This window comes from Hipposideros armiger, unplaced genomic scaffold (genome assembly GCF_001890085.2).
Source record: "Hipposideros armiger isolate ML-2016 unplaced genomic scaffold, ASM189008v1 scaffold_180, whole genome shotgun sequence".
Lineage (NCBI taxonomy): Eukaryota > Metazoa > Chordata > Mammalia > Chiroptera > Hipposideridae > Hipposideros > Hipposideros armiger.
The window spans coordinates 410,015-423,852 of record NW_017731530.1 but is presented as its reverse complement, the minus strand read 5'-3'; the positions used below and the strand labels follow the sequence as shown (position 1 = coordinate 423,852).

General features: G+C 36.5%; 1 protein-coding gene across 1 annotated transcript in view; it reads right to left on the bottom strand.

Moving 5' to 3' along the window:
- The window catches only part of DOP1A (DOP1 leucine zipper like protein A), a 92,011-nt gene that overhangs the window by 3,895 nt on the left and 74,278 nt on the right, over nt 1–13,838 (bottom strand). The window contains exons 28-38 of the mRNA XM_019652491.1: nt 13,088–13,192; nt 9,653–9,719; nt 9,358–9,502; nt 9,107–9,186; nt 8,114–8,223; nt 7,702–7,851; nt 7,497–7,558; nt 6,008–6,160; nt 4,775–4,911; nt 3,836–3,891; nt 2,682–2,846 (exon numbers count right to left, since the gene is read on the bottom strand). Coding sequence (XP_019508036.1) covers nt 2,682–2,846; nt 3,836–3,891; nt 4,775–4,911; nt 6,008–6,160; nt 7,497–7,558; nt 7,702–7,851; nt 8,114–8,223; nt 9,107–9,186; nt 9,358–9,502; nt 9,653–9,719; nt 13,088–13,192 — 1,230 coding nt within the window. The remainder of the gene's footprint in view (nt 1–2,681; nt 2,847–3,835; nt 3,892–4,774; nt 4,912–6,007; nt 6,161–7,496; nt 7,559–7,701; nt 7,852–8,113; nt 8,224–9,106; nt 9,187–9,357; nt 9,503–9,652; nt 9,720–13,087; nt 13,193–13,838) is intronic.

The window sequence follows — 13,838 nt, the reverse complement described above, 5'->3', positions numbered from 1 at the left end:
TTTGTGACTTAGTACAGTAATGATGTATTTCATAGTGGCACCTTTGTGTGCAGTGAATCTGTGAGATCTGTTGTGCCCGACAGAGGGTTAACACCAGACCACATAAATATAGATCAAATCCCTGCCACTAACACGGGTTCAAATACCAGCTGTGCCACTTGTAACCGTCACCTTGGGCATGTTTCTTAATCTGAGCCTTTTCTTTAACAATAAATATGCTGTTAACTACCTCATAGGATTGTAATCAGTAAATGAATATGTAAATTTGTAAAATGCTCATCACTTTTTCATGAGCACAAAGCAAGTACTCAAATGTTTCCATCTTCAACAGACAAAATCACCATAACTTGTCCAAATGTTCCCTAACTACCCAGTAAGGGGACATAGAACAAATACAAAGTTAAGTAGTACTTCTTTCATACCTCCCTTTGTATTTTAATTTTAATTTTTGTCTTTAATAAGTAAAATTAATACCTGACTGTGAAGAAAACTCAAACAGTGTAAAAGGGCATACCAAAGAAAGGGCGTCTCCCTCCCACCATAGGATCGATCAATACACCAGTCTTATATATCTATCCTGGGTTTATGCATAAAACCACATATTCACACAACCCCCCTCTTTAAAACAAACCTGACTGCTACTTGTTTTAATTCTATATCATATAAAACTCTATCCTTTTTAACAGCTATGTAGTGCTCTGGTGTTGGAAGGTACTGATTTAACCAGTCTCCTAGAATGTCCAATTTCTTGGTATTACAAATAGTGCCATAATGGATATGCCTATGTAATGCTGATTTTTGTGCACATCTGAGAATGCAGTGGTCGAATAAATCCTTGGATATAACAAGTACTGGCTCAAAGAGAATGTATATTTTGAATTTTGGTAAATATAACCTCTTTGGAGAACAACTGTACGATACCAGTATCTACTTCCAATAAGAAGAACGCTGCTGTTAAGGGTAAAAGGAAATACACATTTACATCTTTACCATTCTGATGGCACTTTATAATTATAATTGGAATTTCATAAATATGTCTGAGCACCTTTTCCTGTGTTGAGGAGCCATTCCTTTCCTATGAATTGGCCCATTTTTCTATTGGGTTATCGATTTTTACATATTAAGTTAGATTTTTGTCATATACTTCTACACTGCAATTATTTCTTCCCAACTCATTGCTGGCTTTTAAACATGGTATTTTTTCATTATACAGACTTAAATTTGTATGTAGTTAAATTGTCAAATATTTTGAACTTCTGAAATACATATGCTTAGAAAAATACTACTCTTTCAAGATTATTAAATTCCCCATGTTATTGGCTGCTACTTGATAGATTTTTTAAAGAGGACATAGTAGTTTTTAAAAACCTAGTAACTATTATAGCATATTTCATCCCGTTCTAGTAACTATATCTTGACTAGTAAAGATGATAAAGTCATTTTGGTTCTCATGGAAGCTAACAAGTCAATACCATGAGCAAGCATTTTCATATTACTGATGTTCTGCCGCCTCAAACATGGAAGAGTATAGTTTCTATCATCTTTGTGAAGATAAGCACCCTCGTTAATTTTGGCCACTTTCCTACAACTCTACTTAGTATCCTTTTCTGAATTTCTTCAGGAGTAACGTCAGTTTAACAGATAACCAACCACTGAAATTCATGAAGTAAAACACATCCATGGTTTTCAAATGCAATAAATGAATGAATAAGTAAATAAGGAAATTAATCTAAAAATGATTTGTAGTTCTTACCATTAAATTTAATGAAAAGTAAGCTTGTGAAACAGTAATTTTTGGAGATTTAAACATGTTCAAAGATTCTGATAACATCCTTCCAGAATAATAACAATATAAAACATATATATATATACAAACATCTCATCATGTGGATAAGTTATCAAATTTTATATAGTTTGTCTATTTAAAAATTTTAAATATGAAAAGCCATAATTATTTTTGATCACTTATGCACAAGGCATTGTGAGAATTGACAGAGTATTTAATTTTCATTCCATTTCCCTCTTCCATCTCCAGTTCACTGCCATCTGAAATAAAGCAGCCTTGATTCCAGTCCTGCCCATCTCTAGTCCTTTGAACTATACAGCCAAAGTGAAATTTCTAAAATTCAAGGCTGAGAACAGCACTTCATTCCTTAAAATGCTTCGATGGCTTCCCACTGTCCTTAGGTTAGAATGTACTAAGTTCACTCCAACCTCTAAGTCTTCACACAGGCACCTCTCCCAACCCTCCCTCTTTACCACCTCAGTATAAAACTGACCTCATGGCCTGCTCTGACCCTCAAAGCTAGGAGGGGTCACTGCTGCGTGGCCTCACAGCATCCTGCACATCAGCTGTCAGCATCCATCATGTGGTCAACTATGTCTCTTACACTGGACTTGAAGCTGCAGAGTCACATACCCCACTGCCTCACATCTCATGGGTACTCAATTTCTTGACTGAATGGTCTGTTAATTTTAATATATCCACAGCAACTACTTATTTCCAATATTATTATTTCCAATAACTCGTTTCCCCCACCCCTGCCAAAAGAATTACATTTTAAGAAAAAATATGAATATTTCAACTTACACAAAAAACCTTTTAACTTAGTCTCAGATATCATTGACCAACGCAAACACATTTTCAAAAATATCCATTTAGTATCCTTGCTTTTACTTACATCTGAAACTGAGGAAGATTTTCGGAGGGCAATGCCAGAGCCAAATCCAAAAATTTGCAAGCAGAGAGATAGAGGTTTAACCACCGCTGGCTGTTATAGGAAGTAGAAAAGCCATTACCTCCTGTGTAGGTTGTCTCCAGACCAGCCACAGAGGGGCCTGAAGTCCTGTAAGAAGGAGACAGCGCTGTCAGCAGCTGTACCTGTACCTGTTTACTAACAGGTAATTCCTGGAACATCTCAAAGTGCCAACTAATATTTTTCATAATCATTTTGAAAAGCATACCACTAATTACTACAATGTTATTTTGCTGTTCTCAAAGAATTATCTTTTGTTCTTTAAATCTTATGGATATAAAAACAGTACAAAATAACTTGTGTTACACTCAAGAAATAGAAAAATCCAAGCTGTAAAACCAAGAGACCTCTCTACTACTCAGTGCCCTCCTGCAAAGATGGGGGAGCGGAGAACTTTCTAAATAAAAAACACAATTATTAATACATGGGACTCTTTCATAAACTTAGCACTGCAAAAGAATTATTTTCAAGACACATGGTCTTAAAGGAACTTTTCAATTTACAAACTTATTTGTACAAAAATTCCTATATAAATAAAATTATACAATACTGTCTCTACTAAAAAGGATAAATTTATAGTATATTAAGCTGAAATCATTCTGGAAGATCTGGACATATGGATACCTTAATTACAGGTTACCTCCCATAATAGGTTTTGCTGCATGTTTCAGGGCCAAACCTGATCTACCCAAACCAAAAAGGCCAAGGTAACTGAAATAATACTGTATTGCTTTAAATGAAATTTGTATCTAGAGGCCATGAGTCCTGACGGACGGTTTAATCCTAGGAGGGGGTCACTGCTGCGTGGCCTCACAGCATCCTGCATATCAGCTGTCAGCATCCATCATGTGGTTTAATTAGGTCTCTTACTCTGGACTTAAGAGCTGCTGAGTCACATACCCCATGTAGTCTACAATGCTTAAGGGATAAGTAAAAATATATCCAAATATGATCAGTTAGATCATGACAGACTAAATACATCAAGTGTTTAGGTACCACAGTCTCTATAAAGTGACATTCTGGATGATTTTAAGATACTAAACATTGTCAAGAATATATTGAAATGAATTACATATTACCGTGAAATATCTTCATCAGCAGTGAGTTCCTGCTCCATCAGTAAAAATACCTGTACCTGAAGACCATGGAATAAATGTTAAATGTTTTTTCAAATTAGATATTTAATCCTTTCAAGTTATCTTTAGGCTACATTTCATTAACCTAAAAACAAATTTTAGGATACAACTTCAGGATCTTTATACTTAGTTTCTGAAAATAAAACTATAAGTTTAGCACAGAGCCTTGCTAATCATTTGGCAGAGTTGAGATGAAGGCATGCTTTTAGGTGCCTATGGAACAGAGTTAACAGTTATTAAAAAAGGAAAAATATTAAAGCCAGTTATTTTGTGGGGAAATAATGCTGGGTTTTCAAGTTTGTAGATTCTTTTTCCTTTCATTATTCATCTCCCTTTCTCCAACACCCCAAATCAGTCAGATGTGGGTGGCTGTATGGTTTGGGGAGGGGAATGGATTAGTGTAGTGGGACTTGGAAAGGTTTTATTGTTTGGAAGTTTACAAAATCTTTGTGAAAGTCTCTGAAACAAGCTTAACTAGGATAAGGGCTGCACTTCAAGAGTGAATACATGTCTCATGTCAGTCCATTTAAATACAACTCTGCCATCTCTCATCACTCCAGAGGTACTCCTACAAGGGTGAACCTGGCCTGGCAGCCATGACAAAGTTTAAAATATGGTGTAGCAGAGACAGAGTTAATCTAGATCAGACAAAGCAATGATTCACAAAGAGCTAATACTAGTACTGTTGCATACTTAGAAGTTTAACTTGTATGGAGCTGAAATTTGACTTGTTTTACTAATTTTCAACTAAAAATTGTCAGGAAAAGGCTTAACTGGAGTTCAATTCTCTTCCTAGATTAGTTTTTATCCAGTAAGCATGTTGACACTAATCACATTGTGTTGTAATTTATGTAGAACTTGACTGAATTAAAATTAACTCACAAGTTCTGTAATCATGGTTGGCCAGAGTGAGGTAAGATGTTGTGGAGACATTCTTAAAAGCAACACTCTGAAAAACAGGAACACTTGAGAGTGAAGAGTTGGCACCTGGGGCAAACGGAGACTCTCAACCAATCTCTCTGAAAGAAATGCAGTATATTTTCAATATTTAAATAATTAGAATCACTGTAATGAAAAACTTTTCTATATAATCTAGTCTAGTATTTCTCAAACTCTCTGTGGTGAAGAACCAACTTTTTAAAATGTTTCCAATTCTGTTGCAGATTGATACTTTTGTAAAATATAAAATGAATTATTTGAAAAATCAAAGAGATATAAAATACAAATGCTATTTTTCTTATTAGATTCAATAGATGCTGTCAAATTGTTAGGATGTTTAAAATGCTTACTCTAAATTTCCGTATTTATCTTGAATGGAATAACACTGGTACTGGCCCATGGGACACACTGAGTAGCACTGATGTAGTCAACGTTAGAAATCACAGCACAAACAGTGTGCATGCTGTGTATATGACATTATATACAAGGGGTCAGGAAAGAAGGAGCCATTTATCTTCTGAGAGAGAAATCTCACTCGAGAGGACAACTGTCATTCCCAGCCCAGCCACCTAGGTGACTGCTGAGGCTGGCAGCTGCTCCAGCAGGAGGACTTGAGCAGCCATCAATTTTGCCCTGGGGCAACTTCCTCCCCCTCCTGGAGCTCTGGTGGCACAGGGTGATGATGGATGATGAGCGAGTGCATTGATAACCTTCATGAAGGTTTATCAAAGCCTTATACACACTCATTCCCTGGCCCCAGACTACAGACCTTGAAATGTTACTTCTAGTCAAAATTTCCTGGCTCTGCCTATATTTTGGTCCTCTCTTTAAAGGTATGTGACCCCCTTATCCACAATAAAAAAAACTGCCAACATGCCTACCTGCAGCAACAGTCTCATACCTCATCCTCAAACATTAATTCCTAGGAAATTTGAACCAAATAATAAAAGAGACCATATTTAGGAAAGTTCTACAAACTCAGGGTTTGGTTGTTTTTACATACTAGTGATGGTATTTTTTTTTTTTGTTTCAGAACAAATTTCTAATTTTACAACAGTCTCCATCTACCTACACTTGGTACATTTCATCCCAACTTACAACTTAGAGAAAGTATTTTCTAAGGATCAACAAAACCTGTAGATTGGAAGATAGAGAAAACAGTTTTTCACTATTTACCTTGTATATCTGGCAGATATTTCTGGTACTGGTCAATTTCACTGCTAAAAATAGCAAATGCTAATCTTTTGAGAAGCATGGCTCTCTGCTCTAGCTCCACATCACGGTTTGCAAAGAGATTAAGTGAACTGCTTTGAGCTACAGCTACACGAGCTGAAAAAAGAAAGCAAGAGAGAGGTTGTGATACAGTCACCCAGATAGTTCTGTTATTTGTTTTTAAAAATGGTTAGCTCCCCTATGACAGCCAAAAGTGACAGGAAGCTAAGGTAGAGGACGCCAGGCTCCTCTCTGGGGCAGGACTGACAAATAGATCCAGCACATACAAGACCAAGGAGTAGTAACTGAGATGAGGAGAGACAGGAAAATTTAGGACTGTAAGTTTCTGAAGGTACAATCACTAAGAATGCCATTTTATAAAACCCTTGAATATTTTATGCCATCTGCCTAAATCCTCCTCATTGGTTTAAAAATTTCTGGCCTGGACTACCGAACTCTCCTTCCTGTCTTGTCACTCACCCCCTGCCCACTCTTCTGCAGCCATACTCGCTTGCTTGTTTTTCCTTGAATTTAACAAGCCTGTTCCCCGCCCAAGACCTTTATAATTTTTGTTCCCTATGCCTGAAATATTCTGTTCCTAGGCCTTCTCATGATTGACTTCTTTAATTTCAACTCAAATATGAGCTCTTTAGCTGTTATTTAAAATCTATCACATTGCCCTATTTCCTTCACAACTTCTTACTGCCTGAAATGACCTTATTTATTTGACTAAGGTTAGTATAATGCCTGGCCCATTTTTGTCTTTTAATAAATATTTGTTGAATAAATGAATCTGAATCTGAAAACAACCCTCTGAAGATTAGAGAAGAGAGAATATGCTTCCCCTTTCTTTCCCAGATGGGGACACTGCAGCTTATGGTAAAGAACTTACATGGAATCACACAGACTCATCCAACTTCACTGCTGTTTATTAGTTTAGTAACTTCCAAACTTAAAAAAAAAAAAAAGAAGTAAAAAGAAACCCCTTATTTTCAGATTAAAAACTACAAGGGGCTCTAATATATAAAACCAATCAAGATAGAGTAGAATGTGGGTGGAGAGTGATTCTGATCGTTTTGGCTCTTTTCTTTCTTCCTCCAGAAGAGAGAAACAGAGTGTGACTTGCCCCCAGTTTGGCTCCCACTGCTTTCCTCTCTCTGCCTCCCCTCCTGTCAGTCTTTCATTCCTTCAACTTACTTATTGAGTGCTTACTGTGTGCCAGGTCCTATGCTGTATGCTGAGTAAACAATTTAGAGACACATGGCCAAATAGGTTTACTTATTATTTAGCTCTATGTTGTCCTCTTGAAGTTCTAACATTATATTCCTATAGGATACTAAGTATAACTTGACAAAGAGTTAATTTAGCAATTCCTAGATAAGAGCAAAGTAAATAATAAAAATGGATCATGTACAGAAAAGACACTGCTTAGGTTGTCATCCATAATACTCACTCATCAAGTCTCTAAATGTTGTCTTATCATGTGTCATCAGATTGTCCATAATTGCTCTCCAACTGAAAAAGACAAGAGTTATGCTATGTAATTAAGATTTTGTCACTATTGTTAAAAAACAGTATTCTACTTGGCAGGACAGTAGGTGGATTTCAACAGACTTTATGAGCTGATTATGTTGAATGAAAGCAAGACGATGACTTACTGATTAACACAAGAGGCATCCATCTGAAAGAAACTGGGATCCATGAAGAGGTCAAAGGCTTCTTTTTTCCAGGCTCTCCGCGTGTACTGATAGCCACTGAGACTGCTAAGCAGCTGGACACAGGCTCGATAACTAGGGGCATTGTGTGCACTAGGGAGAAGGAGAACCGCCTTAACCGAGCTGTATAATTTAAATCATCACATTAAGTTATTCATAAGTGTGCACACTTAACCTAAAACAATGATAGGAAACAAAAAAGCACCATAAGAGAAATGGGTTTCTTAAAATCATTATAATTTAAGATAAAAATAATGTTATTTTGTGGTAGCTCAAATAATGACAATAAAGGAATACAATTTGTTTTTAACAGGCTATGAATTAACTAAGAAATCTACTTAAATAATAATAGTACCTGTGATTTCGGAGGTAGGGCACAACATAATGCATAATATTTACAAGTAATGGAATAACCCGTTCTTTTTCATCACTATAGAAAACCATATCCAAAAGATGAGCCAAAACCTAAAAAAATATAAGAAATGAAATGGAGTATAATCTAAGAGCTGAAATTGACAGCATTCAGAGGTGGTTTTCATCTTTAAGAAAACCTAAAATACCTTAAAATTAGAAAAATCTAAAATTGGATCTCCCTAAGCCATTTTTATATGAATGGTTTCTACCACTATTTGCTTTTTTGGTTTATTATAACTATAGTATATAAATATGGGCAAATTTTGCTATTTCTAACTGAGATAGGGAAGTCTGAGAAAAAAAGAGAAGTCAATATTCTTCTAATGTGACAGTGAATACACAGAGAATTTAAGACTAGAAATTGGTATTCTCTTTCCCTGCTTTGGTTAAAGAGGGCTTAGGAAAAAAAACACACCCAAATGAACTGAGCTGCTCAAGTCCCAATTCTGTTGACTGACAGCTATTTCGCCTTAGTCATATTGTTCTAATCTTTGTGAGGCTCAGTATCCACATCTGTGAAGGGGAAACAAAACTGACCTGCAAGACTGTGCAACAGGGTATAAAACAGAGCATGTCAGAGGATGCATATGAAAATGCTTGGTATACTGTCAAATGCTTTATATTCGCAAGCTTCATTATACCACTTCCACTCCTCCTTACCATACTGTGATACAAAAGCACTTTTATTTTTAATAAACAGTACACTTTTAAAATATAGTACATGAGGATGTGAGCAATATTTAAAGTTATTATCATGGCTATTTAACAAACTAAATAATCTGAATACAAAGTCAAAACTGTGTTTATTCTATACAGTGATTTCTAGAAGTACAAAATGATTTTTCAGATTAAAAACTGTAAGAATTCGCTGCTAATATTTAATTGTGAAACTGTTTACTTGAAAGTTCATGTGATAAAACTTGACAATATTTACCTCAGAAAGTAATGTCAATGCATGGACACTATATACAGAAGGAGTTATGTTGGAAGTTTCCATTGCAGGTGATAACATATCTAAATAAGAGAAGACATAAAGTAAAAATACATTAAGTCTTTTCCTACTAAAAAAAGCTACCTGCTAAACAGAGAAAGGGGATGATTTTACAGTATTTACAGTACTAGCTGCAATGATTTCTTAGTGAATACATGCCTACAAATACAAATCTAAATGTTGGAGAGCAATACCTTCAACATCAGATTCCAGATTGGTTCCATCCACCATTATTTTGGGAGAAGGCTTAACTTCCAGATTTCGTCGCAGCCATGTTGTCTGTTCTAAAGAAGAACCAGCAATTGCACCAATTGCATCCACTATTTTATGAGTCACATCCTAAAGACACAAGGAAAAACCACTATATACATGTACATACACAAACACACACAACACTTCACAGATAATCTTATTTGAGCTTCCCATTTTAGTGGTGAGGGCACTGAAAAACACATTTTTGGCAACAGTCCTCAATTCAGAATACCTTACCTGAAGGTCTCTTTGGTCTTTTTTATTTTCCAAACTAGGGTTTTTCATAATAAACTCATTCAGAACCCTAAAAGGGCCAAAGAGAAAAACAAACCGGAAATATTAAAGAAAATGATTCAGTCTAATTTCTCACAGTGAATAAGTGGCTTTGTGGCCTTAATTTCTATTTTACATGTTTAATGGATATATATAATCTATGACTCAGCTGAAATGCATAAGCATAGGTGACGAAAAGACTTATTTGTAAAAGCTAAAAACTGGAAATAATCTACATATCTAGCAAAAGAAGAGAAAAATTGTGGCATTTTCATACAATGAAATATAAAATAAATCATAGCTACATGAAATTACACAGATGAATCTTAAACACGTGTGAAAGCAGAAACAAAATAGTCACATATAGTTCAAAAACAAGGTAAAATGTATCTGTGATGTTGGAAGTCAGAATATGGTTATCTTTCGGGAGAAGGGAAAGAACAGTAACTGGGAAGGGACCTGAGGGGACATGTGGTGTTTTATTTCTTAATTTAGGTTCATTATTATACAGTTTGTGTTCATTTTGTAATTGTGGAGTTATGTACTTATTATTTGCATGTTTTTCTGTATCAACAAAAAAGTTAAAAAAAAAACTCCTTAAACCCCACTAATCTTAAATTGTAACAAAGAAATGATTTCCTACAAATACTTTGTGAATAAAAAAATTCCATTGTTTGCTAAAATTCCACTCATTATTTATTTTGACCTTATTTTATTAAGATAAATTCTATGCATACTTATTTCCAAACTCATATGGTAAGGTAATATTGAAGAGCAATCTTTATATTGATTTCTATTTTGTAATTAGATTTTAGAGTGTTGGTGGAATGGTTGAGAAAAACAATACACCATCAGAAATTTAAAAAGGGCATTAAGTTTCTAGTATAACTGAAAATGTTCCATTTTTTGTTTAAACACTCAGGGTGCACACGTATTGAGAGGAGGTAGGATCCCTCATTACCTGAGAAATGAGAAAGGAAGAAAAGGCAGGTAAGGAAACAATTACATTTGTGAGGGAGAAGCTACAGGTCTTAACAGATAGCCTTAATTTTTAACGAAACTATCCAGCAGAGTTATTTGGTGATAATTCAAAGAACTGTACATATATTCCCTCTTTGGGCCTTAAAGCAGTTCAGAGGCAGGCAGGGTAGATACTATTATTCTTACTTGATAGACAGGAAAATAGGACCGGAGAGGTTTATTAACATACCCAAGTTTACAGAGATGAGGGTTGGAACTGGAGATTAGAAGTATAAGAAATCTTCATGAGAACGTTGATTTCCAGTATTTATATTTCTCTCTCATCACTAAAAATCATACAAACTAGTTACCTTAACCTCTGACCCAGGAACTGCAGACATTGAGTCCGCAGCTCTTTTCGTTACTCCTTTAATGTCTAAAACTCCTTCAGCTTTCTGATTTAGAAAATGCGTGTAGATAGCATGAGGGTGCTGGGGCCATCCTGAGCTCTGACATTGTGTTGCAGGATCTTGAACTCGCTTTGGCTGGGCCCGGCCCTCAGCGCTACTCAGCCATTACAGGCTGATGGGCTTTTCTCCAGCTCCCAGCACTGTCCCTCCGCCTCCCCTCTGCTTCCTTCCTGTCAGGAGACTGCATCCCCACATTTACTAGGAAACTTGAGGCCACCTTACTGAAGAACCCTCACCTTCCCTCTTCTCCACGTCAACAGTTTCTAGACCACTGGCTGCTAAGCCAGAATTGCTTAGCTCCCTAAGGACAATAGGGTAGAAATTAAGTCTACGTATTTATATTAGAGGAAATGCATCCTTGTTTCTCACTCTTACACCCGCTGCCATTCGCTGTTCTCCATCTCTCCTCCCTGCTGTCTCTGGAATCTGGTGCCATCAATGAGCCCCCTACTCTCTAGAATCTTCTATCACTCTCCTCTTATACAACATTTATTATAGACTAGGCACCATTCTAAGAATTTAACAAATATTTAACTCATTTAATCCTCTTAATAACTTCATGAAACAGGCACCATTGTCATGCCCATTTCACGGATGGAGAGGTTAAATAACCTGCCCAGGGGCACACGGCTCAGAAGTTAAAAAGCTGGGCTGTGCACCCAGGCAGGGTACCGCTTCAGAGTCTTTGCTATCAACAGCTTAGCACCCTCAGGTCTTCCTAACCATTAATGATGCTTTCAAATCCCATTTCCTCTTGCTACCTTATCATTTTTATTTCTTTTCATGATCAAATGTCTTCAGAGAATAATCCACACTTATTTCCCATTCTAACCCTTTGCTGTTAACATCTATGCTTACTACTGCCAAACTCCTCTTCCCTAAATCACCAGTCCTCTCCAAATCATCATGAAATATGGCCTTTTATTATTCCTCATCTTCCTTAATCTCTCTGAAGGTGTTACTTATGCCCTCTTAACTTCTCTAAGCTTCTGCAACACTGAGTATACCTGCTTTTTTTCTTGCTTTCTGATATTTCCTTTTCTATCTCCTTTGCTCACTCCTGTGCCTTCTTTGTCCTGTTCTTTCAATCACATCATCATGCTTCATGAGCACTCCCTGCCTCCCACTTGAAACAGACTCCTAGTCCATCTTTTTTCTCCTCTGATCCACACTCCTACTAACTTGCCAGTCATGTCTCTCCTGAAAACCTGCAATCCCACCCCCTGCCCAAGACCAAATTTTTTATACTACAATGCAAACTCTTTCTCCATCTAGCTTTCATCTCCCTTTTCATCCACCTACCATTCCATGGCCTGCATCCTATTCTATAATCAAACCACCAGACAAGGTACCAAGCTTGCCGCAGTATACCCTTCCCCTTCTGGTCTCGCAGCACCTCCTAGAAAGGAGGCTTTCTGCTCCCACCACCACTATTCACTGAGCAAGTATTTCATGTGAACCAAGAATAATCGTGAGCCAAAAACAGACACTGTCCATGAAATCATGGTGCCTGCAGTTAAGTAAGGGTGACTGGAATTTATCAAATAATCATACAAATTATTAACATAGCTAAGGAAACTCCAAGGCACAGAGAGAAAATGACTTTTCTAAGCCTGCTTATGTTCAGGGCCTTGAACTCAAATGATTCTCCTCTATGAAGTTCCCCTTCAGCTAGCCTACTCGCCCCCTCCACTTCTAATCCCATATTCTCTCCTCATTGAATAACTGGTTGCAACAGGTTTACATTAGCACCTTTACATGTGTACATGTGTGAACACACACTGTTCCTTCTCCATACTCCTCCGCCCCCTTGTTTTTTACAGGCCTCATGTTATACACCTAGTTTTATACCTTGAGAATTCTGAGAAGGTAGCGAGAGAACATGATCACCCAAAACACCTGTCACATAGCAAGTAGGACAATGCACATTCTTCTTTTATTTGAAATAATATTATGGGAAATTGCTTACCCAAGTATAAGAAACTGCCCTGGGGCTGGGAGACTCAGTTGTATAGAGTCTTTCAAAAGTATCAACAGTGATGCCCAGCTATCCACTAAATTGGGCACTGGAATTCTGCAAGATAAATATAGTTTTTATACATATATATATATATGCATATGTATATATATATATAGCCACCATAAACTTTAATTTTCTTTATATTATCCCACAGTTTTAAACAACTGTTCCTAATAGTTGCTCTGAAAACTGAAAGAACAAAATTCCTAAAAGCTTCATATTTTCTACAAATATTACATTAAAAGAAAATCAAATACATTTAAAATACACAGTGTGATTTATTAGTCTAGAAATTTTGCTATAGAAACCCCAGTTTTTAACACATGGACTCTCAAAAGTAAAATATAACTGCAATAAATCACAGTTTAATTGCTAATGTCACAATCACCTCCTCCTTATCCTGTTCTTTCCACTTCTCTCTTACATTAGCTCTTTTTTCTTCACCTATGAGTTTGTCTCACCTAAGGGAGGGCTGTTAATCTACCCTGAAATCAGTCTCTCACCTCTAGAGAAATTAAGATTACCTTTGTTTCAGTCTGATCTTAACCTTGACACCTCTGGGTGTCTAAATTCAGACTTTTATGCAGTCCTTGCCCTAAGTCACAACCAGTTTAAATACACTGCATAACCTAACTTTGTAAACGTTGGTTATAGATCACAAACTGAAGCTGTTTGGTGACTGAAATGCAATTACCCTATA